Source organism: Aotus nancymaae, unplaced genomic scaffold, assembly GCF_030222135.1.
Source record: "Aotus nancymaae isolate 86718 unplaced genomic scaffold, 86718_ANA_hifiasm-v0.15.2.pri h1tg000001l, whole genome shotgun sequence".
Classification (NCBI taxonomy): Eukaryota; Metazoa; Chordata; class Mammalia; order Primates; family Aotidae; genus Aotus; species Aotus nancymaae.
The window spans coordinates 5,221,424-5,249,009 of record NW_026988412.1 but is presented as its reverse complement, the minus strand read 5'-3'; the positions used below and the strand labels follow the sequence as shown (position 1 = coordinate 5,249,009).

Genomic DNA, 27,586 nt, shown 5'->3' with positions numbered 1-27,586 from the left:
ACATTATGACTGGATGGGGCTGAGGCCTTTGTAAGAATTTATTTTCTAACAGAATTTTACTCCTGCATCAGAGTCCTATGCTTTGTATTGCTGAATATGTTTCTAAACAATTAATAACACATGTCTTTTATTCCACATTGCAGTTGTGCTTTATAAGACTCGTAATTCAACGGTTATTATGAAAATAAGAATACAAACAAGAGAACATAAGCCATTACAACACAATTGCTACCAAATGTATAAGAAACTAGATTTGTGATAAACCTTTAAGAAAAGGATGTATAAAATTACCTTTGCTTAGGAAATGAATAACTATTGCTTAAGTCTGATAAGAACACTCCTACTTAGCATTTAAAGAGTGCTTACTGTATAGAAAGCATGTTCACACATACTGTCTCCCTTAATCTTCCCACTAACTCTCTGAGGTAGATGACATCATCTTCATCTTATTGTACAAAAAGGAAATGGCCAATCAGGAAGGTGAAGGCACCACCTACCTGAGGATGAGTGAGCAGCAGTGGCAAAGTGGGCCTGGGGACATGCACCGGGGCTTCCAACTCAGGGCCATTTCCACTGTTTCAAGGCTACCTAAGCCTGCACCCAAAGTTACTTTATTGTTATTGTTAAGTAGTGTAGCCCACTTGTTTCATCATCTTATACACAAAGAGGCTGTAAAGGACAAAAGCAAATCACAAACCCTTGGCCTCTTTGAGGAGGACTTACTAGAAAGATCTCCAAAACCAGACCCCTTGAGAGTTCTTCCAGGCCTAGGCTCTGTCAGGTGTAAGAACACCCTTGATAAATCTCCTGCATGATGACTATGCCACCTCAAGATGAAGAAAGCTGCATACAAAATCATTTAAGTGACAAAGAATCAAAGTGTGACTAGAAGAAACTAGATTATAAAGATTAAAATGTTAACCAGAATTGAAGTTCTGAAACCACAAAGGCTGGTGAGGCCCTCTGACACCTTCTGGGAATTTGAGATTCTCATTTTCTCACATGGAACAGCAGAAGGATGCTCTCCGGCACCATGAATAAGTATTTCTTGCTTCCTTATCTAACAGATGAACATTAAAAATGACTAAATTCAGAAGCAGTTTAATAAAATAGGGACATGTCAAATCTAATGTTTTTAGCTTTATCTTAAAGTATTTTTTAAAAAGATTTTCTGGAATACTATGTATTTAAAACATGTTGGCATAAATACAGTTTTCTTTAGACTCTTTGACCACAAAAAGAAAATCTGAGGGAACCCCAGCATAGCCTCTTTTCCATTTATAAGGTTACAAAAGGAAGCTCATTTGCTGCAAGGCCTGTTTATTCTTCACTCTCTCATACTTCTGGGAATGACTGTACAGGCCAATTATTTAAAAAGAGAACTGTGCCTGTGCCATTGTACCTATACTGAGGGATGCATGATTCAACTGTGACCGAATGTGGGCTCTGGGACAAATGCAACTGTGGGTGCTGAGCACAAGTCATGATGATCCAGAACAATTTAATGGCATCTACAACTTTCTAAAAGCAAAATTACCCAGTACATCATTTTTTTCCTTCCCCCTTCCAACATAAAGGTAAAAGAATAGTGGTAAAACGTATAGCAAACCCTTTATATAAATAGTTTTAAACAAAATACGACACCGGGCCTTCTAGTAGTGCTGAACATCTCTTTACACTTCTCCATTCCTATCTTTGCTACAGCTTTTCTTTTCCTTTTTCCTTTTTAATAAAACATGCAAAGACATTACAATGCACTCCTAAAATTCAGTTCTTTTGGAGTGAAAACATGGTAGCCAGCACAGCATCACCAAGAACCTAATATAGGTATGTTTTCAGGGAAATATGAATAGTATCTAACTGGAACTGTAGGGGGAATTTAGACCTGCAGAAGGTAATTGTGAGAAATGGGGCTGTCCCAGACCTCACACCTACAGCCCTCACCCTGCAAAGAGAGCCAGCTTCAGGGTGACTCTGGGTCCCTTGGTATAATGCTTGCACAAATGTCTGAATGGAAACAGCTCACCTACTAAACACCCCTCAAATGTGCTGCCCCTACCCCATGTTGGCACTCTAGTTTCTACGATAGTTCCTTTTGATCCACAAATATTAGTTGCAAAACATTAGCCATGATTATTGAAATTTTGTAGTTACTTTCCCATTTCAAATTGGGTTACTCCGTAATACAACCTAAGTAAGTCTCTCTTAATTTTACTTGCATCTGAATTCTCAGAACTACAAAAGGGAGGGTAGTTTCACACTAATAGACCCAACCTCCCAGTGTGACAATTCTGTAATTAAGGAAGAGCTATCTTTGTGTGGTAATGATATGATATTCATCATCTCAAAGCTGCTTTCAGTGGCACTTGACTCAGACTTCTGGATACGTCACAGTTAAATTAGCTAAATCACAAAACTAAGAGCTAAGGCCATGGGAGCACCTGGCTGATAAATCTGGAGCAAAGGGAAAAAATATGCCTTCTTTGTCCTATAAGAAAACAGGTAGGTAAAATAAATAAAATTCATCTGGGCATGTCAATAAAATTCATCTAACATATCAACCATGTTAGAACATATGGAATACTCTGGACACCTCAAAGTGTTGCCCAATTTCAAAAAGAGTCTATCGTAGAGACATCATTTTGTGAGTATTGGGGAACTGTGATTAGAGGTCCTCAAATTAGAAATCCAACAGTGAGTTTAGTGAGTACACACAAGTCAAGTTGATCTGACTCCTGTGTAACTGGGGAAGAACGATGAGTCTCCTGGAATGGAGCCTGTGTTTATGTCAGCTACTCCTTCAACTGCACGACAGGCTCCAGAATGCCTGGATACTTATCAGGCTCAGAACAAATGCTCGGATTTTAAGTCTTAAGAAATCAATCCCAGGCCCCACAACTTCTTGTCTTAACAGAGTTTTAAAGTCCCTTTGCCTAAGCCATTCTGTCTGTTGCTGCTGCTGGGCTGCACGCCACTGGTGACACTGGTCATGGTACACACCTAATAGGCTGACCTCCTTTCCCGACTAATTGCATTACATCGCCAGCTGGCTCCAGAAGGAGTCGTCTGTTTGATTGAAGAATTCCTGCTCCTCAGTGGGCCCGGCTGCTACTTTTACTAAGTAACAGTCAGGCCTGACATCCCCATTGTTCAGCTGACAGTGTGCCCATCCTAAAATCTAAGTTTTATTTGTAAATTAACCAAGAAACTTCCTGCCAGAACAGCGCTGCCTGGAGACTGATAATGTGGGCCTTTCATCCCGTTTCACTCATACTGTATCACTGCCAATTTGTTTTTTATGTGCCTGGCCAGCCTGAGGCTATAAAAGCCTTGTAAGACATAAGTGCAATTATAGTCCTGGAGTCAAATGAATTGGACAAATCCAATAGCACAGCTCTGTCCCCACTCTGCAAACCCCTACAGCAGTTAGATTAGCTGTGAAAAATCTAATCTAGCTGGAGCTAACAAATTTCTGCAGTGAAGGATCAAGAGTTCAGTATGGGGTTGCAACCGGATTGCAGAATTGAAAAAGTACCCCCATGATAGGGGCAGAAGAGAGCATGAATCACTTTAGAATTTTGCAGCTCATTTTTAAGCTGTTAGGGACAATTTAGTTAGAATAAGACAAGGAACTGTGGGCTGCTGTTACTGTGACTGATTTTTAGTCTAGCTGTGAGATATCTGATAAAGAGAGTTTATCACTAATGATGCTAAATCTTAGAGCTGCAAAAGGTATCAGCTGAATTTTGATTATTACAGTAGGGAATCTTTCAACCAGGCCAAGCTTAGAACATTACTTACAACATGGCATCTTATCAAGATAACATGTCTTTTCTCAAAAAGAAAAAAACAGTCCTACTTTACTTAAGAAATAATTTAAAAATTTTTATATGTAAATTTTATCTTTTAACAAAATAATTCTCAGTCATAAGAAAATTATAGAATATGGTGACACATTTGCAAAGCAGAAACAATATACAATGTACTGCAAATAAAAAAGATTTACTGTAAGCCCAGCTTAGGGTCCTGGTAAGCTACACTAGAGTCTGAGATCCTGGTGAACTCTTGGAGGGCAGAGTTCCCTTTTCTGAGAGCTCTACAGCCAGGGCAGCCATCAAAACCCAACAATGAGGCAGCTCCTCCAAGGTCTGTGGGAATCAGCACGTGGTCAGCTCTTCTGGCTGCAGTACTGCCACCCCTAGGAGGTCATTATAGCATGCTGGGGTAGGAGAGGAAAAGGCTGCTGAGTTTTTGAATGCAAATATGTTTTGTACATCTGAGACACTTGATCACTATGAAAGTTGTCTGTCATTGGGCTGTGACTCGAGTTCTGATGTTTCACATGCACTGTTGACCATCATATACAGACACACCTCAGAGATATTACAGGCTTGGTTCTGGACATATCTGCAACAGGTTTATTTAAATATTGCAAATATAGATATTGCAAATATTGCAATAAAGCAAGTCACACAAACTTTTGTGTGCACTGGGAAACCAGTGTGCATAAAACTTACATTTACTATAGTCTACTAAATGTGCAATAGCATTATTTCTTAACATACATATATTAATTTAAAAATCTTTTATTGCTAAAAAATGCTAATGATTATCTGAAAATGCTAATGATTATCTGAGCCTTCAGTGAGTTGTAATATTTTTTTGCTGGTACAAGGTTTTGCCTTGATGCTGGTGGCTGCTGATTGATCAGGGTGGTGGCTACTGAAGGCTGGGGTGGCTGTGGCAATTTCTTAAAATAAGACAATGAAATTGCCACATTGATTCACTCTTCCTTTCATGGAAGAATTACCTGCAGCATGTGATGGTGTCTGACAGCATTTTGAGCACAGTAGAACCTCTTTCGAAATTGGAATAATCCTGTCAAACCCTGTCACTGCTTTACCAACTAAGTTTATAGAATATTCTAAAACCTCTGTTGTCATTTCAACAATGTTCACAGCATTCACTGAGAACAGATTCCTTCTCAAGAACCACTTTTCTTTGCTTATTCATAAGAAGCAACTCTTCATCCAGTCAAAATTTTATCATGACATTGGAGTAATTCAGTTACATCTTTAGTCTCTACTTCTAATTCCAGTTCTCTTGCTATTTCTGCTACATGTGCAGTGACTTTCCTCCACTAAAGTCTCAAACCTTTTAAAGTCATCCATGAGGGTGGGACTCTACTTTATCCAAACTCCTGTGAATGTTGATATCTTGACCTTTCCCGATGAATCACGAATGTTCCTAATGGCATCTAGAGTGGTGAATCCTTTCTAGAGGGTTTTCAATGTTCTTTGCCAGATCCATCAGAGAAATCACTATCTATGGCAGCAATAGCCAAGTTCTTAAATAATGAGACTTGAAAGTTGAAATTACTCCTCGATCTGTGGGTTGCAGAATATGGATATTGTGTTAGCAGGCATGAAAAACAACATTGCATCTCCTTCGGAGCTCTTGGGTGATAAAGTATATTGTCAATGAGGAGTAATACTTTGAAATAAGTCTTTGACTCTGAGTGGTAGGTCTCAACAGTGGGCTTTAAATCTTCAGTAAACCATGCTGTAAACAGATGTGCTGCCACCCTGGTTTTGTTGTTCCATTTATAGAGCACAGGCAGAGTAGATTTAGCATAATGTTTAAGGGCCCTAGAATTTGAAGAATGGTAAATGAGCACTGGCTTCAACTTAAAGTCACCAGATGCATTAACCCTAACAAGAGAGTCAGCCTGTTCCTTTGAAGCTTTGAAACCAGGCATTAATTTTTCCTCTCTAGTTATGAAAGTGCTAGATAGCATCTTCTTCCAGCAGAAGGCTGTTTTTACTACATCGGAAATCTGTTGTTTAGGATAGCCACTTCCATGCCTGATCTTAGCTAGGTCTTCTGGATAAGCTGCAGCTTCTACACGAGCACTTGCTGCTTCACCTTGCACTTTCATTTTATGGAGACAGCTTCTTTTCAAACTTCGTGAACCAACCTTGGCAAGCTTCAAGCTTTTCTTCTCCAGCTTCCTCACCTCTCTTGGCCTTCATAAAATTGAATAGTGTTAAGGCCTTGCTCTGGATTAGGCTCTGGCTTAAGGGAATGCTGTGGCTGGTTTGATCTTCTGTTCAGACCACTAAAACTTTCTCCGTATCAGCAATAAGGCTATTTCGTCTTCTTATTATTCTTGTGTTCACTGGAGCAGCACTTTAATTTCCTTCAAAAACTTTTCCTTTACGTTCAAAAATGGGGAAATGTTTGGTGCAAGAGGCCTAGCTTTTGGCACATCTCAGCTTTCAACATGCCTTCTTCACTAAACTTAATCATTCCTAGCTTTTGATTTCAAGTGAGAGACATGCAACTTTTCCTTTCACTTGAACCACAAACTTTGAGGCTATTATGGGGTTATTAATTGGCCTAACTTCACTACTGTTGTGCTCAGGGAATAGGAAGGTCCAAGGAGAGGAAGATAGATGGTGAACAACCAGTGGGTGGAGCAGTCAGAACACACCCAACATTTATCAATTAAGTTTGCCATCTTGTATGGGGAGTTTGTGGTGCCCCAAAACAATTACAATAGCAACATCAAAGATCACTGATTACAGACCACCGAATGAGATATAATAATAACAAAGTTACAAATATTGTGAAAATTACAAAATGTAACAGAGACACACATGAGCACCTGCTGTTAGAAAAATAGTGCCAATAGACTGTTTGATTTAGGGTTGCTACAAATCTCTAATTTGTAAAAAATTTAATACCCATGAAGTGCAATGAAGTGCTGCACAGTGAAACAAGGTATGCCTGTACCTAGTGCAGATGTCTGTGGCTGTATGGTGAAAAAGCGAAACCACACAATAAATAAAGCAGGTACAGTGAGGCCAACTGGCCAATATAAAGCATCTGGCTAATGGGGCAGGGGAAAAAAAGAATCAATTAGACCAATGGGCAATGATGAGGGACGATGGTCAGAGACATCTTCCCAGGTACCGTGCTAAGCAATTTTATAGGAATTATCTCATTTACCTCACTCAATGACCCTGTAACATAGGCTGTGTTTTTAATCTCACTTAGTAGAAGAAAAACTGAGGCACAGGCTGATGAAATAACTGAATATACATCTGATCCCTGGTCCGCCTGTCACCAGGGCCTGGCTATAACCACCGCAGTAGACTTCCCAATGGCCAGCCTTAGTCAGCACGTGAGGTGGTGTCCTCAGTCCCTTGCATCTATGTGGTAGGGAGAGAGTAAGGTGGGGATTCTAGGTTCCCCACCTGCTAGCAGGCCAGGTGAGTGCAAATCACAGTTGCTCTGAGATGCTCTTCTCATCTGGAAGCTTACAGAAGCCTATCCAATTAGAGGCTTCCTTCCAGAGTCAAATACCTCTTCTATTAAGGCGCTCCTCACATTTAACACAGGGTTGCCTGAAGCAAACATCCTGCAGGTTGGAGGTTCCTCAGGGGTAGATGAGGTTCCCTTTGAATTCTAAAGAAAACTGCCCAGAGGGCAAGTTGAAGAATGAAAGGTAAGGGGCAACAATGGGGCTGCTGGGTAGCTGTACACCTGCACTTATGTTGACAGATGCTGCCAAATTGCCCTGCAGCAATTGCTTTCCCAGAGCCCCACTAGTACAGGGGTCTCATACTTTGTGACCTATGACAATCTGGGAGATGAAAAATGTCATTTTCCATTAGGTAATATTAATGGGAGGGAGGTAACAACATTTAAGACCCTCCTTTTTCATAAACCTTAATCTCAGGACTGTAGAGTTCAGAGGGAACTGTCTCAATGTGTGTTCTGCCCTGTATTTGTCTTGTCCTGGGAGAGCCTCACTTACAAACCAGGCAGCTAAGAATGGTGCCTGAGGAGACCCCTTACCTTTTTGGTGAGGGAATCATCTGAGTCTGATGGCATTCGAGTAGAAACATGGAAAATCACTTCCACGGTCGAGGTAGCATAGTAAGGTGCCGTCTGCCCGGTGCTGCCATTGCGCTGAAGGCCACCCATGAACCCACAGTGGGTGGAGAGATCCACCTGACGAAGGTCACAAAGAAGAAAGAGTGAGGATCAAAAATGAGCTGTTCTTTCACTAAGCAGGGCTGTGGATTCAGAAAAAAATAAATTATTTTCATTTTTATATCTTTCTTTCTGATTACAAACAAATGTAATACAAAGTAAGACCAGATTAAAATGTTAAAGAAATAAAAAATATTAAAAATGAAAGTGCTCTATAGTCATACCAACTGAATAAAACCACTATCAAACTTTTGGTATATATTCTCTAACTTTTTTTTCCCACCTGTGTGTGTAAATGTATGTGTATATATGCATATATGTGTGTGGATACATAGGTTCCCTATTAATGGATTTGTGGGGGTTTCTGCTTCCTCAAATCAGAAAGCACATTCAAAGGAGTGTTTTTCTAAGATGTTGGGACAAAAGGTATGGATATTAAAAAAAATTCAGCAATCCTTGAAAACTGCCTTTCAAAAAAGGGTTGAACAACCACTTTACACCACTGCTGACAGTTTATGAGTCATAATTCGTTTTAACGTTACGGCATGAGTGCTCACTTCTTAGTGCCTTTATCCAAAATTTTTAACTTGTCGTAAACTAGTATTCTTTCAGTAACGTACCTATTCTAACATATATGAAAAAAGAAATAGAAGAATCTCTTCTGTGACAAATACAGTAAACACATACTCTTAAAACTCTAATTGATACTGTATGGCTTAAAATATATTAAGTAACAAATATATTCTATGACAAAGTAGAAGTAGCCTTACTAGTGGGAACAACAGTTTCCTGGAAGTGCAGTAACTCTATTGGACTGACACCCACTTGCCTTCTTAGTACGTACGTCGTTTTGACTATGATGTTCTCTTACCCTGTCCCCATTCCTATCTCAGTCCCCTTGCTCGCATTGAGCTCTCAAAGGCACCCAGAGAGTTTTTCAGAGCACAGGTACCCAAGAAACTAATAAAAAATAAGCAAATTATTTTAGACATGTTGATTTCCATTTTAACTACTACTAATTATTTCAGATTCTAGGAATATATTTTCCCTCAGATTTATGTTCCTGGGAGACAGACATGCATGTGATATATGTGTGTGTGTGTGTGTGTGTGTGTGTGTGTATAAATGTATATATGTCTGTATGTCAGAGTACAATTTAATAAAGAAAAAAATAACTTTTTCAACATCAATCATCCTGGGATCTACCTTAGGGAAATAGGTTGATAGCTAAACCATCATGGCTATTATATTATATTTTCATTGCAACTTTTGACTTCATCCAACTCTTTCTTCATCTTTTCACCCATCAAGTCATTGATTTCTTCTTCAATCTCCATACTGTGGCCAAAGCCATTGCTTCTCTGCCCACATTTGTCTTCTCTTACTACAAACTGTCTATGGCTGGGAGAGCCCATCTGACTATTCAGTTCTGATAAAAAGCAAATGAAAAAATATTAAGAGGAAAGTTAAGGGAAAACAAAAGTTCATCTATTAAATACTGACGAGTAACTGACAGTAGATGTCAAATTCAGTAAGTTCTTCAATTCCAGAACTCTACCTATGCTATATCTGAATGCAAACGCTCACGTAAAAACTTACACAATGTCTAGTTTGGACACATCTTTAAACAGTGCTGGTCAGTAAATACCTACTGAATGAAATGCATTACCTCCCATCCAAGTCCAGCAACAAAGTCTTCATATGCTTGGCTTCCTCTTTCATTAGAGAGGATTGAACACTTGTCTTCTTGACCTTCAGCAATGTAAAACACTGCGATTTTGTGTGTCTCACGGCTATAAATATTTAAATTAAAGGAGTTAGAATTCTTATATATAAAATTTTATCTCATTACTATTAATACCACCAGCATGACTTCTACCACTGAGTTTACATTTACTGGAGAACCTGCTAGAGGTCAGTCGGTGTTCTGAGATGGTTTGACACATGGTCTCATTTATTCTTCACAACCATGCTAAAGAGATGAGTATTATTATCACCTCCCTAGCTAGGTGGTTGAAAGGAGGCACAGAAAGTTAAACAAAAAGCACACCCAGCAAGCAGGGGATGGGAACTGCGGCAAGGCCATCTGCTTCCTGAGACCACATCCTCAGACATAAGATACACTCACTGAGCAGCATGTTGGGGCACACCGTTTGGTAAGTTCTCTGTTTTTGGTAAAAAAAAAAAAAAAAACTTTACAGTATTTATATAAATTGTGAATAGATCTTTGTGACTGTCCATATTTAACTCTACATTTTAAGGCTACTGGGTGGCTCTGTAATTGGAACTATAGAATATGCCAAGGTTTTATGAGAAAAAGAATATCCTTCCAAGCAGAACACACTTAGGTATTATCTTCATGAAGGGTTGTACCAACTCCTGTGCTCTGACTCTTCTGAGGGTGCCTGACAGGGTGGACAGCTATGCAGGGAAACCCCTTTTAGCCATATAAACCCTTTATCTGCTTGTTCCAGGATAGATCTTGGAATCTCTGGTATTAAATCAGGGAAATATGATGTGCACTTTGAAAAAGGAAGCCCTATCATTTTCTCTTTTGCACATCTAGCATATCCCTTTGCATACAGTAGGTATTCAGTTAAATCTCTGTTATACTGAGCAGATATGGTGATACATTTGAACGCATTAATAATAAATTTCTACAAATTATACCCTGGAGTAAAGTGACAAAATATCTGGATCTATACCAAGCATTTGGTGATAGTTTAGAGACAAAAACACTGTTCTTATTCAAATGAAGCTTTAATTACGAATCATTCATTCCCTAGCCCAATCATCCAAGAGTTTTGGGTTTTTAAAAGTTCTAATGTCCACTTTCAGAGCAGTTCCACCTTTTTACTCTTTTTGCACTGCATTCTGATAAATCTCTTAGGAATAATTATAAAGTACTTAGATACAGAAATATTTTTTCTGTCAAGTTGTTTAGTATTTCAACATTGTAATTTGATTAGATATCAGATTGGTGGAACTGGGCTCCATATTTCAACAAATTCTCTAAGATTTCCTTTTGCATGAGTTATTTCTCTACTTAATAAGCAGAACTAATTGACTTTCAATTAAAAAGTTATACAAATAACTGGAGGAAGAGAATTCTCTCCTTTTATTCAGTTAGATAGCTTATTCACTTCCCCCATAGTTTATATGTAATAAACATACTTAGAAGAAGAATTAGAAAATACAGAAAAAAAAAGAGAAGAATAAAAATCACTTGCAATTTCAACAGATAAGCAAAGAACATAGCCACTACACCATTTTAGGATACACTTTTGCATGCAAATATGAGAAGTTACTACATTCTGCTTTACAACAGATTTTTTCACTTAAAATATTTGCAAACACTTTTTATTATGGTAAAATATACATATCATAAAATTCACCATTTCAACCATTTTTTAGTATGAACACTTTTATATCATGTGCTTCTACAACAAAGGTTTAATGACTGTAACAACATTCCATTATATTAATATGTCATAGCCCAAATCTTCATTTAGGTTGCTTCCATTTTAAAAGACATTTTCATGTTATCTTTAATACACACTTAAAGATAATCTTTAATGTTTTTAATCTTTCTGCAGTATCTTTTTTTTGAGACAGTCTCACTTCATCACCCAGGCTGGAGTGCAGTGGCATGATCTCGGCTTACTGCAATCTCTGCCTCCTGTGTTCAAGTGATTCTTGTGCTTCAGCTGCCCCAGTAGCTGGGACTACAGGTGCATATCACCACATGCCACCATACCTGGCTAATTTTTGTTTGTACTTTTAGTAGCAACAGAGCTTCGCTATGTTGGCCAGGCTGGTCTTGAACTCCTGATCTCAGGTGTTCCACCTGCCTCAGCCTCCCATAGTGTTGGCTATACAGGCTTGAGCACCATGCCCAGCCACAATATCTTTAATATGTTCTTAAAATAAATTTAGACAGCTTGTCCTCACGCAGCAGGAAGCCCTGAAAGTGTCACACCATTCACTGCCCTGAGGAATGGGTAGGGGACATCAATAGCCTAGAATCTGACTAGCTTATTCCAAGAGCTATAAAAATTTGGGCATTTGGATAATAACAAACCACAACCTATGATCTAAAAGACTGCCTCTTTCAACAAAGGTGGAGAAGTATAGTTATTCAATTTCTATCTGCAGGTCTCTCCACATATGTAAAAATCCTCAGCATTTAATTTTTCTTTGTTGTATCAACTTTACATACACACACACAAAAAATCTCAGGTTTATCTAAATGTTTGTTTATTCTCCTTAAAAATCTAAGCTTTTTCCATTGCAGCTGTTCCTAAGTCCTTGAGCCCTCACTAACTCAAGGTGGGAGCACAAGAGAGCTAAGCCTGAATGATGAGCTGACCAATGTGAGTGTGAGGAAAGATGACCTTTAGTTGTAAACATTCATCAAATTTCACATCCTCCAAAATGTTAGTACTGCAGAAAGCCTGCTAGGATGCAGAAGCCGTGTCTGGCTTTATTAGAGCCATGCTTTTGAAATGGTAATTAGCAACTCAACAGCACTTCACATCCATAAGAAGCACACCAGTGCATGAAGGAGCAGGTAATTCAGGAACACACATACATGAAATCAACAATCTCCCTTTCCTTATTAGAATACACTGTTCTTTCTTATTAGGAATACACCAGAATAGCTCAGTTTCCTTGTGTTGTCACATGAAAAAGCCAAAGAAAAACATGATTTTAATATCCACCTCTCCATGTGGTGGCAAGAGGGCATTTACATCTAAAAGGGAAGCCACTGTGATTTGTGTGTACATTCATCATAGCATTTTCAGTATCTAGACCATAGCTGAAAGATAGCCTCAACTTTTCCAGAGAACATGTTAAGAAGGAACTATATGCATCAAGAGCAGTGAGATAAATTAATATCAGAATTAAACAGAAATGTTCTAAATGAAAGTTGACAGACAAGGTATTTTCTTATCTGCTACCTGACTAAAATATGGGGCAGTCTAGATTCCTCATAGCTGAAGAGTCCCAGACTTATTTCTAGTTTCTTAAAAAAGAACCTTGAAAATACCCTTCACCATAAAATAAGTTGATACTCATTTGATGTCAAGAAGACACTAAATCCAGGACTTGGGGTTTTAAGTGAAGGTTGATCAAGGGGTAGGGGACTGCCACTCAGTTATTCAAAGCTGTATTTCGCTGCAACAGTACCCCAGGGAGCTAATCAACTGTACCTCATGCAACTAAAGTGCATTAACACTCAACAAATTGACCGCAATTACATGATACCAAGTATTCACTTAATACTAAGAACCATGGAGTAATTCAGCATATGCTTAAAAAGCTGAGTGTGGAAACCAAATAACTGCTTATTCATTACTGAAGGAAGGAGGGAGAGGATAGTGAACCCCTGAGTTCTTCAAAATAAATCCCTCACGAAATTTCCATAGAGAAGTTGATCTATGTTCCTCTTGAGAAAAGGAATCACAAGAACAATCAGGATATAGAATACAGTGAAGGGCAAGCTCAGAAATGGCAGTTGAGGTTTTTCACTTCTAACGACTTTTAAAAATTACTCAAATTCAAATCTTATACTGTTTCACCTAATAAATCAAGAAACAAAGACATTTAAAATGGTAATGGAGCTGTAGCAGGCTTCTGGACAGAGAATGGCTCCTTTACTCAGGTAAAACTACAAATGAATATTTTAATTCTGTGTTTTAAAAAAATGTCTGTATATTTCTTGATACTGAAATATTTATCACTCTCCAGAGAATAGTAAAGCCACCTAGGAGAAAGGGCCCTCATATCCCCTTCTGAGAGGAATTCAGGTTCGAACAGCCATCCTGTCACATTCCCAAGACTTGGAAACATACACGAAATAGTTCATGCCTCTACATGTGTATAGCTATGAGATGTGATGAGGGGTCCTGAGTAACTAGAGAGATGGGAGGGAAAGTAGAAAAGTAAAGAAGAGAAAAGAATAAAAGAAAAGAAAACTTATGCCCTTCTGATTCTCATAAAATTATCAATACAAACAAATCCATCTTAATACCACATGCTTCTGAAGGATGGAAACAATACATAGCCGTGAGTAAGTTTAATATTATTTCATCTACTCAGTTCTTAATGACATTACCAAAGGACTTTTCTGAAATATAATCTTCTAAGTGTTTAAAAAAAAATTCCAACTGGACGTTATTAGTTGGGTTTATACACAATTCAAGAATTCAAAACACCAAAGAAGAAGCACAGTTGTGAAGGTGATATGCGAATAATAGTGACATGAACCAAGGGTTTGCTTGAAAATAAAATGTAAGCATGTGTCACTTCGAGATTTGATCAAAACTCTAAAATAAACAACAAAACCATCACAAAGCCACTGAAACACACGATGGTGAAAATATTTATTCAGCATGCTATAACCCATCACTGTAAGTGCAAGCAGGAGAAGTTCATGCCTTAAAAGGGAATCATGACAGTGGATGAATGAAGGATTTGATGAATGGAATAAAGAGCTCTAGTAATTATCTGAAATGCTAGGATAAGACTTTGTAAAGATAAAGCTGGGTTCTGTTACTTCCTTTCTTCCTTCTTGCTTCTCAGCCAGCAACTGCACCACCCTCTAAAAACATATAGCTCAAAATAGATTTAAAAATTTATGAGTTAATGAGTAGTAAGAAAAATGTAGCAAATAAAATATAGTGTGAAGAGCTGAAAAATAAACAAGGAAAACAACCTGAATTTTTCATATGAGAGCTGACAGAATATTAGGATATTCCTATGGGGAATAAAAAGGAAATGAAGCTTTTTTTTTTTTTTTAAGAGTTTGGTTTAAAAACTAAAGATTAAGGAGGTGGCTTATTCTCTTCAAAACTTTGAAACATCTGTTATGTACCAAGTACTATACTTATTCTTGACTTAGATGATAACACTCCCCAAATCAAACACTTTTCACGGTTCTGAGATCATCTTTAGAAATGCTTCTGAGATAGTGTAACAGGGTTGGATCTGAGTCTGATCAGCTTTGGAGAAAGAGGCTTATTAACAGAGAGTTATTAATTACAACACACTGGTTTTAACCTTTCCAACACTATGAAGCCACAAGTACAGAATGTTAGTGCCTTGGTACACAGCATGGATTTTGAAGTCAGACTCACTTGGCTTAGATAATATGGTATGAGCAACCATGGGCTGCTTAACCTAGGTAAACTTTTTCTTCATCAAAGAGAGGTGGTTACAGAGATCAAATGAGAATAAATTTCTACTGGCAGCCACAAAGAAAGATAATCAAAACTACAGATTAGATGGGAGTGATGACCTCTTTTTAGTGTATCAAACATGAAAGTTTATTCCTTACAGTAAAAAACACCAATGGTATGGCATGCGCAAATGTCACTGGATGCTAGGTCACAGAACTACCCTTGGATGTCTCCGTAAGTGTATTCATTCCTGTAGCTGTATTTGTTATCCAAGCATACCCACAGACAAACAGGAAAAAAGTAGTTTGATATACTTTTACATACCACTGACGGGAGTCCAAATTTTTTAGCTCTCTCAATAATTTTGAATTTTTCTTCAACAGATGAAAATTCTTCCTATAGAGAAAAAAGGATGGAAGAAAAAACATGTGATTATGGAACCATCTTGCCACTTTTCAATCAGTTATTTGAAAAAAAAACCTATCATCCATCCTCTATGACCTCATTCACAAAAGATTTGTGATAGAAACCTATAGAATGAACTCCATTTTCCTTAAGACATGCAAAGGTATAAAAATTCTGCCAGCATCCCATTACTACCCAGTGACACAGATGGCTCTTTGGTGAGTGTGTGACTTGTTTGCATGTGCCTGTGTCTGTTTCCAGTGTCAGCTCTGCTGTGAATCCCTTTTCTCCACCTCTGTTCTTAAAAACTTCACTCCACTACTAGGGTCAAATCCACCCTTTTCCACAAAGTCTTCTCCATTGCTCTGTACTTCCCATTGGATTTAATCATTACTCTTGAACTCCTGTGTCATTCCATCCTTTATCAGAGTTGTATCAAGTCTACCTCCCACATTAGACCTAAGGTTAGACTGTGGCTTATTCACCTTTGTAGTTCATTTGCACCTTGGATGAAGGCAGAAACAATAATGGACAGAGCAGTAATTATACACATACCCCCGCCCCCCCCCCTTTCTCTCTCTCTCGCTCTGCTTGATATCCTTTAAAATACCCAACAGATGTTTGGAATTCAATCTGCACACCAGTACAGCATAATTTCATTTCAAGTTTTAATTTAGTAGCAGAAAATAGGTTGCAAATGTTAAAATAGAGAAAAATCTCCATTCTCTCTTCTCCAATCTTTCCAATCTTTTCTTCTTCCCCAACTGCAAACTGACAGAAAGGACAATTACATGAAAATAATGATAAAATAGCTAGAAGTCTACGTGGATTGTTACCTTCTGTCCCAAGAATTCATTCCCAAGTCATCAAGCAACAACCTGCAGAAATAAAAGGGTCCTCGGGGCTCCACTGGAGAGGGCTGCCCTTGGCTGGTAACTTTCATTGCAGAATCGAAGCTACGACTCTGGACATACTCATCTTCCTGAGCATTTTGGCGCAAAATGACCTCAATGATTTCCTTCTCTTGGTCATAGTTCATGCCACATGGGGGTAGGGAAGGTTCATTTAGATTTAGCTGTGATGGTAAAAGGCATTCAGGACTTGTATGGCCAATGTTTTCAAGTAATTTGTCAAGAACATCATCCCCTTCCTCAACTTGAGAAGAGTCTTTCTCAGGTCCAAATGTGTGATGATGCCAGCTGGAAATCAGAAATGAAGGATTTCTTCCACTGGGTGCTAAGCAGCCTTCCAAAGGTCCATATAAAACCTTACCATCCCAAGAGTACTTCCCTGAGATATCCCTCACAATTACTCTCACATCAGAGAGACAGCCCACTGGTGATCCACCTGCCGGTCCTTCTGTGGGTGTCTGAAGGTAGGAGATGAGGGTGCTATCGTTAAATACAAACAGCTGCAGGTTTGGGCTTCTGAACACCTCAGAGGACAGCTCGGAGCCTTCTACATGGGCGTTGTCATGGTTCTCGCTGACAAGGCTGTGCAGTATGGCAGGGCCCCCACTGAGGGGGTAGTGCCCCAAGTGGTTCACCAGGTGGGCCATCACCATTCGAGCAGTCAAAGGGATCAACTCCAAACTTCTTCTCTTCTTCTCTGTAAACAGCAGTAAAGAAACATAAAGAGTCAGTGGTGAATGAAGATGAAAATGCAACACCTTTTTCTGGGGGGCAGGGGGTGGTTCCAAGATGGTAGATTATAGGCTTTTAGTGTGCCTCAGCCACTTAGAAATAGCAAGATAGTGCAAAAAGATCAATTCTCTGAGCTTTAATTCAAGAAGGAAAATGGGAATCTACTGGAATCATGAAGGATGACCCAGATCTTAGGGAGGACCACACAGGCAAACAGCTCCTGTGATGCCATCCAGCCGATAAAAGAGAGAGTGAAGCCCCAGTACATGAAAGAGAAAGAGTCTCCCTCTGTAATTTGCCTTTCCACTGGGGATCTAACCAACCTAGGCCAAGGCAGAGAATGATGTTTCTCCCAAGCCCCAGAGCTATCTTGGGGAGAGGCTTGGAGGTGCTAAGAGGAAAAGACACCAGAAAAAGCCACAGGCATTTCCTAGACCTGGGACTGAGAGACTGGAGCACTTGCTCTGGAGTGGTGCAGGGACTTCCACAGCCAGAACTGTGTAACATGCCCCAGCAGCAGGCACTGAAATTGTGCTCTTCACTACTGCAGGCTTGGGGTGGGAGAAGAGAGCTGCTACAACTAAAGTTTCTCCTAGACTATGAGACTTGCAACCAGGGCCAGTTCAGCAATGTAGAATCAGTCTGCATGTGTCATTGCTATGTGCACCAGGCTGCTCTCCTGAGATCGTGGTGCAGCAGGGCCCTCTCTGTTCCACTCCTGGGCAGGACTACAGGCAGTAAAGGCAGATGCTTTCCTAGACTGGCAGCCTGAGCTGCCCCAACCTTCCTGTGTATGCATCATCATGTAGTGGGGCCCTCTCCACTCCATGCCTAGGCAGATCTCCACGCATTCAGAGCACCTGCTTGCCTGGACCAGTAGCCTGAGCCACGCTACCCTTCCTGTACATAAATTGTGGTGCAACAGGGCCCTTTCTGCTCCATACTCAAGCAGATTCTCCAGGCATTCAAAGCACCTGCTCACCTGGACTGATAGTCTGAGTTGTTCCACCTTTATGGAGAGATCCTGGAAGAGGGGGGCCCTCTCTGCTTCAAGCTCAGGCAGGTATCCAGGCATTGAGAGCTCCTGCTTGCCTGGTTTAGCAGCCTAAGTGTCCCCATCCCTCCTCTGCAGAAATCCTAGTGCAGGGGGACCCTCTCCACACCCAGACAGATCTCCAGGTATGTGGCACATTTTCTCACCCAGATTGGTGGCCTGAGCTGCCACATCCTTCCTGTAGAGATCATGGTGCAGTGGGGCCCATTCCACTCCATGCCCAGGCAGATCTCCAGGCATTCAGAGCACCCACTCACCTAAATCAGCAGACTGAGCCAGTTTGCCCTTCCTGTGCAGAGACCATGGTGAAGTGGGGTCCTCTCCACCCCATGCCCAGGCATATTTCCAGGCAGTTGCAGGGCCTGCTTATCTGACTTACCAGCCTGAGCCACCCAACCTTCTTATGCAGAGATTGTAGTAGAGCAGGGCCCTTTGCACTCCAAGCCCAGGCAGACTTATAGGTAACTGGAGCACCCAAACTCACTCTCCTGATCAGGAGTTCAGGCTGCCCCTCTGCCTGTGCAGAGAACTAGGGGCCAAGGAAATTTCCCAGCTCCATGCCTAGGCACACCACTGGGTACCTGATGGTCACTCACTGGATTCTCCCTCAGTGCTGGTGCTTGTGCCCAACACCAGGGCACCTGTAAATGAGCCTGTCCAGTCTGGCCCGATCCATCTTGCCCCCTGCCCACCCAGAGCTAAACAGGGAGCTCAGACTACTGTGCACTCCATGGATCACCCCATTGCCTGAGACAACAGAGAGCTTCTCCTGGTAAACAAGGATCAAGTATATACCTAGCCGTATTGGCCACAGCCAGCTTTTACCTATAAACACCATCTACTGGCTTGTAAGTCAAATTACACAGCCTAATATAAAACCTGCTGACAAAAGGACATAAGGCTATGGAAGCAAGTCCAGAAGATGGCAGGTTGGAGGCAGTGTTAACGTCCCCCTCCCAACCCCCTTTCCTTCTGGGAAGGACAGAATAGTGTATAGAGATTCACACTGTGAACTTTTTTTCAAGGAGCAATACAGAAACTCAACAGGAAAAACACAAGAATCCATAGACCCTTTGAAAGAAGCAGCAGGCTGGCTGGGCATGGTGGTTCATTCCTGTAATCCCAGCACTTTGGGAGGCTAAGATGTGGGTGGATCACGAGGTCAGGAGTTCGAGACCAGTCTGGCCAACATAGTGAAACCCTGTCTCTACTAAAAATACAGAAAATTAGCCAGGTGTGGTGGTGTGAGCCTGTAATCCCAGCTACTCGGGAGGCTGAGGCAGGAAAATCCCGTGAGTGAACCAGGGAGGCAGAGGTTACGGTGAGCCAAGATTGTGCCACTGCACTCCAGCAGGGCGACACTGTGAGACTCCATCTCAAAAAACAACAACAACAAAAAACAAAAAACAAAAAACAGCAAACTGCAGTCTACTCTATGAGACAGGTGAAAAACTATAAATCCTCAGAATGTGAGTGAGGAGAGACTACCTTCAGAATACACATCCCCATGTGGGAATCTGAAAATCCAGGCCATGGGAGAACGCCTTAACCCTACCCAGAGCTGGAAGTGCTTAAGGGAGTGGTGAGAAACATAAAAGTAGAAGCAGTAGGAAATGCCTTGCAGGCATTCCCAGTTCCCAGCATGGACCAAGGGAAGCCATACCTAAATATATCTCACAGGGACCTTGGGGAAGCCAGCCAACTAGCTTAGAAAGGGGTTACAGAATGAAAGTGCTCCTAACTGAATTTCATGATATAATCTTGAGCAGGAATGAACTCCCTTGAACTTGCATTGCAGATACATCTGTTTCATGGGCAGATGTGGGGGCACAGGTGGGAAAGCTTACAGTTTGGAGCCGGTCTGGGTTCTGTGTGCAAACTGCCTGGATCTAAACCTGGTGCTGCTAGTAGAACACTGAGGGAGTGAGATCGGCCTTGCCAACTGCATGGGAGCTGGGTGAGGCTTACTGCCGCCTGCTACTCTCCACTCCCATTATAAACTCTTCTGTGCTGCAGAGGCAGTTATACTACCCTCTGGAATATTATCCCAGCTGCCTGAGAACCACTCCCTGACCCTCAAAGGAGCCATGGCTGGCCTTACTCCAGGAGAGTCAGAGTACAGACCTGCTCAACCCTATCCCCACCTGGTGGTATCCCTGTAACCACTCTGGTAGCTTAACACAAAGAACATAAACTTGTGGGAGCTCTACAGCCCTTCCCATTGCCTCGGAAACCATATTACTTCTCCTAGGCAATTTAGGACCAGCTCAAATCCCACAGCTAGTACTGCAGCTGGTGCTCTCTTCCAAGCACCACCTCTTGGCTGGAGGCTAGCTGATGCAGTCCACTACAACATCTACAGGTAGAGTAACACTATGCCCAGGAAGGAGAAAATGGCTAGTGCCTGTAATACTCTAGTCATCAGAGGTCCTGAGCCTGTCCATATGAAAGTTAACTACAATTAAAACCAGCATTCAAGAAAGCCAGCAAACTAAGCATATCTACAACCAAGGAATCTCACAGAGTCTACATCACTCCCCTGCCACCACCATCAGAGCTAGTGCTGGTACCCACTGCTGGGAAACTTGAAGACAGGTCACATCACTGGGTCAATTGCAGACATTTCCCAGCACTAGCCTGGTGTGTGGCAGCCCCACTGGGTGGCTAGATCCAGAAGAGCAATAGCAATCAATTTAGTCTGGCTATGAGGAACTCCTATTCCTAGGGGAAGGGGGAGAGCACCACATCAAGGGAACACCCCACAGGACAAACGAATTTGTACAGCAAACCTTGAGTCCCATGTCTTTCTGCTGGTGGAAAGTTTCCTGCAGCAGAGACGCAATTGCAGTGCTGGATGCACAGGGAAAGTCTGCACCTCTACCCCAACAGGCAGGCAGCCTGCATGCTTGTGAAAGGCTGTGGAGAAGGGGTCCTTGTTCCTCACCTTGTCCACAACCACAGACATAGCTGGAACTTCTCCCATGGGAACTCAGCATGAATGCACCTATGGAGAGCCCTCCTGGAACAATTCAGGGTGACTGCATCCCCACAGGAGAAGTACTCTCTAGGTTCAGGCTTGCACAAAAGGCAGAGTTACAATTCCCTTCTATATGGAACATCAACATCCCTCATTCCTACAGATGAAAAGAAGTGCCTGTCTGATGTGAATAGCTGAAATATTAGGACAGAAGTAAGGCTGGGAGGTGGATAACTTTCTTGCTGGCCTGACAGGTGAGCTGAGTTAGTTCCCACTCTTCACCCCGATAAAACTCAGTGCATCTAACTGAGAGATCCCCTAGCTACCTTCACCAAGGCTAGGGCCTCAGTCCACCACTGGGTATTGTATCTAACTATCTGCTTTAGCTGTAATTGGTTTATATCTAGGGATACTTCCCCTACTGGCCTGAAGCCTGGATCATCAACAGAGTAAATAGAACACTGGGGAAAAAATTAAACAAATAAAAAGTGCATACCATGGGGGAATGAGATAAGCTTCAAGAGATCCTTGCCATTCCAACTCCACAGGATACAATGAAATTGCCCACACACTGAGTACTCACTACAATCAGCATCTGAGAAAGTCAGCATACAAAGACTCTGTATAACCAAGAAACTCATACAGAATCTTCACCCCTAAAAGCAGCAAAATCAAATTAAGACTATAATAAACCATAAACATTAAAGTCACATCTTTAAGAGAGGAAAAAAGAAATTAAAAAATAAATACAGTCAAATAAAAAATAAATTCAAGAACAATTTGAAGAAACAGTCTACACAAATGAGAAGGAACCAGAATATACAGGTAGTATGACAAAACAGGGTTCAAAAGATCACACTTGCTCCCCAGCAATGATCCAAACCAAGAGGAAATCTTTGAAATACCAGATAAAGAATTCAGAAGTTTGATTATTAAGCTACTCAAGGAGATAAAAGAGAACAGTGAAAAGCAACATAAAGAATTAAAAAAAAAAATTCAGGATATGAATGAAAAATTTTCTAGAGAGACAGATACCATAAAGGAAAACCAATCAGTAGAAATAAAAGACACAGAGAAATATAAAATGCAGGGAGAGAAGTTTCAACACTAGACTAGAACAAGTAGAAGAAAGAATTTCAGAGCTCAAAGACAAGGCTTCCAAATTAACCCAATCTAACAAAGATAAAAGGAATTAAAAAAAATAAAAAAAGTCTCCAACAAATATGGCGATTACATAAAATGGCCAAACCTAAGAATACTTGATATTCCTGAGAAAGAAGAGAAGGTCAAATGCTTGAAAAACTTATTTGAGGGAATAATTGAGGCAAAATTACCTTGCTTTGCTATAGATTTAGATATCTGAATACAGGAAGCTCAAAGAACTCCTGGGAAATTCATTACAAAAAGATCATCACCAAGGCACATAGTTATTAGGCTATCTAAAGTCAACATAAAGGAAAGAATTCTAAAAGCTGTGAGATAAAAGCATCAGATAATCTATAAAAGAGAATCTATCAGACTAATAGCAGATTTCTCAGCAGAAACCTTACAAGCTAGCAGGGATTGGGGTCCTGTCTTTTGTCTCATTAAGCAGAATAATTGTCAGATAAGAATTTTGTATCTTGAAAAACTAAGCTTTATAAATGAAAGAAAAATAGTCTTTTTCAAACAAATGCTGAGGAATTTGCCACTAGCAAACCAGCCCTACAAGAAATGCTAAAACAAGTTCTAAATCTTGAACAAAAAGTTCGATATGCATCAAAATAGCATAAATCTCAAAGGACCTATAAAACAAAAGAATAACATAATAAAAAAAGTATCTAGATAATCACTAATATGATGAATAAAACAGTACCTCACATCTCAATGTAAACATTGAATATAAATGGCCTAAATCCTCCACTTAAAGATACAGATCAGCAGAATGGATTAAAAAAACCATCAACCAAATATTTGCTGTCTTCAAGAGACTTGCCTAACACAAAACGATTAATATAAGCTCAAAGCAAAAGTGTGGAAATAGTGCTAGGAAAACTGGCAAGTCACATGTAGAAGAATGAAACTGGGTCCCTATCTCTTACCTTACACAAAAATCAACTCAAGATAGATCAAAGACATAAATCTAAGACCTGTGTGATGGTTAATACTGAGTGTCAACTTGATTGGATTGAAGGATACAAAGTATTGATCCTGAGTGTGTCTCTTTTGTGAGGGTGTTGACAAAAGAGATTAAGATTTGTGTCAGTGAGCTGGAAAAGGCAGACCCACCCTTAATCTGGGTGGGTACAATCTAATCAGTTGCCAGTGTGGTTAGAATATAAGCAGGCAGAAAAATGTAAAGAGATACTGGCCTAGCCTCCCAGCCTACATCTTTCTCCCGTACTCAGTACTTCCTGTCCTCGAACATTGGACTCCAAGTTCTTCAGTTCTGGAACTCAGACTGGCTCTTTTTACTCCTCAGCCTGTAGATGACCTATTATGGGACCTTGTGATCATGGGAGTAATGCTTAATAAACTTTCACATATAAATATTCCATTAGCTCTGTCTCTCTAGAGAACTCTGACTAACACACCTAAAACCATAAAAATTATAAAAGATAATATTGGAAAAACTCTTCTGGACATTGGCTTAAGAAAAGAATCCATGACTAAGACCCCAAAAGCAAATGCAACACAAACCAAAAACTGAACACCACCAGATTTCAGTCTGAACTTAGAATGTTTCACTTTTTTAGTCTAAAATTTTTTTCATCTATTTCCTTTTTTGACACTAATTATATTTTAATTTAAAAGTACAATTTAAATAGATGGCTGAAAGAGTCAATTCAGATAAATATAGGGACATCTAAAAATCTGTAGACACAGTAGAAATAAAAACAAAAGAAAAACGTCTCAGTCCGTAAAGAGTTGACAGATGAGAGAGCTCTGGTGAGGAGGACAAAATCTGTAGTAGAGGGGTGGCTGGAAGGTAGGGCAGTAGGCCAGAGGTGACCCTGCCCAATCAGTGGGGTAAAGGTAGACCTGATAAGAAACTGAATTAAGCTTGTGACTGCTTAAATACGTATTAAACAATCTGCTTAATAATCATTGTGACAATTTATGTCTTGTTAGGGCATTTTAAATATTTCATAGAATGTGACATATTAACAATTTATAGAAACATATAGGAGGTTTTAACTAAATTTGTAATTGATGATTAAATGCCCAAGCAATTTGCAAAAATCTTAATACTTCAAATGTATAGAAAGACTGACAACAGTTTACATAAGTGGGCCTTGCAAAATGAGGTATAAAGGAGAAGCAGATCAACTAAGTCCATAAGTAGGGATTGAAATGACTACTTAAGCTTGAGAGTAGTTAGGGAAATTTTAATCTGCCAAATTCAGAAAAGCATGATGCATTAATCTAAGAACAAGTGAAAATGAAACCTTTTAATTTTAATGAAATATTCACTAGATGTTTAAATAAACTAAGATTTATACATTGAACTTAAAGCTTTATTAAGAAATACCCAGTTCTAAATTCACAACATGAGAAACCAAAAATTAAGACAAAAAAACCCTATAAATATGCTTTTTCATGCTAAAAACCCTCCCCCTTAGATATAAAAAATCCTGCTGACTTATTTATAACACATCAATTTTATGACATATAAATCCTAGAAAGAAACAATCAAATGCCAGAATCTAAGAAATTCTGTGTAATGTCTGAGGAGAACAAGACTGTCCTCAGTTTTCTTGGATTTCTTAATTTTTTCTTTTCAATGAACAAGAATTCATCTGGATTCAATAATGCAAAATAAAATTTCATGCCAAAAAACCCACTTTTTAGAAGCAAAGGAGGTAATTTACATCTGTCTCCTCTTCCCCAACCCTAGTACAAGTAAGTGTATGTAATTTCCACACAAGTATAAAATTTAATGTCCAAGCTCAGAAACATTAACGGCCCAAACAGCAAATGTGAAGCAAGTGGGGAATTCGTTAGTTCAAAAGTGAAACACTTTGTAGTGATGATATGGCAGAACTGGCTATAAAACTCTACAATAAGGGTCCAAACTGATAGAGGCCCAAGGTAGAAAACAACAACTTGAAAATCATCTTTTCTCTACTTTTATACATAGGTTACTTCTTCACATAGGTTGTGCTTTCAATCTAAGGTAAACATAAATGTGTACTTTGTGAATGAATCTGAATTTTATAGTAGGAAATTAACCTGGAGTCAAACTAATCAAATCATAAATCATGACACATTCAATAAAAACCCCAAATATCTCTGGTCCTGAAAAGTAAGGAAAAGGAGTATTTGTGAAATAATAATCATCCCTCCCTGGCAGATTCTGCTGAATCAACTGTCTGTGGGTTCCCTGAAAAATAAAGGAAACTCTGGAAACTTATGGAAAGAGAAGCTTATGGAAAAACAAGTTCATGACTTCTACAGGCTTGGTAAGAAATACAGCAGGCTCTAAATCCTGACAATCCCCATATACTAAATAATAGATTTAAAAAAAATAGATTCCAAATATCTTCGTTTTTCTAAATTTATAGAAAGGTTGTCCTTTAACTTTCCTTTGGACAAGTTCCTCCCCTTCTTTTTAGCAGTTAGGTACTAATGATGAGCAATTTGGGCACACGTGTCTGCCATTAATGGCTTTCTTTTGAGCTGGGCCAGCAGCCACCTCAGCTGTGGCTAGGTGAACATTGTCTTTTGCTTGTAACTTTTGAAAGTAGTAATTACATCAACGAGTGGGTAGTGACCTGTGAAAGAATCACTGGAAATAATAGATTAAAATGTAATACTGTTTGTCAGAAACATTACTCTGACCACAGACAGTTTTGTTATGGATGATATGGATGATGAAGTATGACACCAAATGAAAAAAAATACCCTTGAACATGAGCTCTTTTTTGCTTAACCTAAAATATCTAAACTATCACCTTTATTTTTTCTTTTCACTCTCTATATGACGTATCCACTTACCAAGCATGTGCACACCAATGTGTTTTTGTTTTTTTGTTTTTTTAAAATTATACTTTAAGTTCTGGGGTACATGCACAGAATATGCAGATTGGTTACATAGATATACACATGCCATGGTGGTTTGCTGCACTCATCAATCTGTCACCTACGTTAGGTATTTCTCTTAAGAGATATTTTTTGAGATAGAGTCTTACTCTGTCGCCAGGTTGGAGTGCGGTGGCACGATCTCAGCTCACTGTAACCTCTGCCTCCTGCGTTCAAGCAATTCTCCTGCCTCAGCCTCCTGGGTAGCTGGGATTACAGGTGCTCGCTACCACACCTGGCTAATTTTTGTATTTTTAGTAGAGACAGAGTTTCACCATATTGGCCAGGATGGTCTTGATCTCTTGACCTTGTGATCTGTCTGCCTCGGCCTCCCAAAGTGCTGAGATTACAGGTGTGAACCACCGCACCCAGCCTATCTTCTGCTATTTTTAAGTGACAACTCATAATAAATAGTGAACCTATTTTACAGACAGCCATCTTTTAGGGATATATTCACGTAGGGTGAATATAAATTAATGACTTTAGGAAAAAATAAGTTGATTTTATTATAACACATGAACTTACAGTAGGAAACAACAAAAGAAATGTATTAAGAGTTATTTCAATTACTGAATAAAAATAATTTATCATGATGGAGGAAGAAGTCAAGCAGACATTGCAGTTAACAGATAGTGGAGCTCCGGAAATAAACAATTACATGATTAAATAAATGGAGAACAAGTCAAGAGAACAATGTGAAAATGAACCATGTACCATCCACCACCAACACAACTCAAAACAAGAGTGTTTAGTCTACTCCATGGCAAAAATCTCAGAGTAAATAATATATTTTAGGAACTTGGTCATTAAATCTTAGGTTCAAAATTCCACCTCCCTTCCTTACTTCTGACTTGTCCACATCCCTGGGAATACCCCTTAACCTCAGTTTGCTCATCTAAATCAGGACTGCTAGATTTTAAGCCCTTGCTCATGACTGTCACTCCCAGTCCTGTATTTTTATTCCTCATCACACCCTGCTCCAGACTCTGTAGTGCTGCAAGCATACCCCTGCACCTTGCGTCCTCCCTCACCTGGTCACTGCCTGCTGCCTTCCTCCTTCTACCAAGGGACTCACAAAAGGGAGTCTGATTCAGGGATCTGAGTGGTCACTGCACAGGTCACCTGCTCATTTTATCTGGCTGGACCCACCACTCTGGTAAAAGTGCTCTGGCAAAACCTACCACCGAACACCAAGTTGGGAAATAAAACAGCTGTTTCATTCTCACCTTCCCTAAGCTTTTTGAAGCAACTAGCACTGCTGACC

General features: G+C 39.9%; 1 protein-coding gene across 4 annotated transcripts in view; it reads right to left on the bottom strand.

Moving 5' to 3' along the window:
- Positions 1-27,586, bottom strand: part of RALGAPA2 (Ral GTPase activating protein catalytic subunit alpha 2) — a 330,878-nt gene that overhangs the window by 107,204 nt on the left and 196,088 nt on the right. For all 4 annotated transcript variants that reach the window (XM_064375258.1, XM_064375283.1, XM_064375285.1 and 1 more), the window contains 4 exons: positions 16,424-17,195; positions 15,507-15,578; positions 9,671-9,794; positions 7,864-8,019 (listed from right to left, as the gene is read on the bottom strand). In XM_064375258.1, coding sequence (XP_064231328.1) covers positions 7,864-8,019; positions 9,671-9,794; positions 15,507-15,578; positions 16,424-17,195 — 1,124 coding nt within the window. The remainder of the gene's footprint in view (positions 1-7,863; positions 8,020-9,670; positions 9,795-15,506; positions 15,579-16,423; positions 17,196-27,586) is intronic.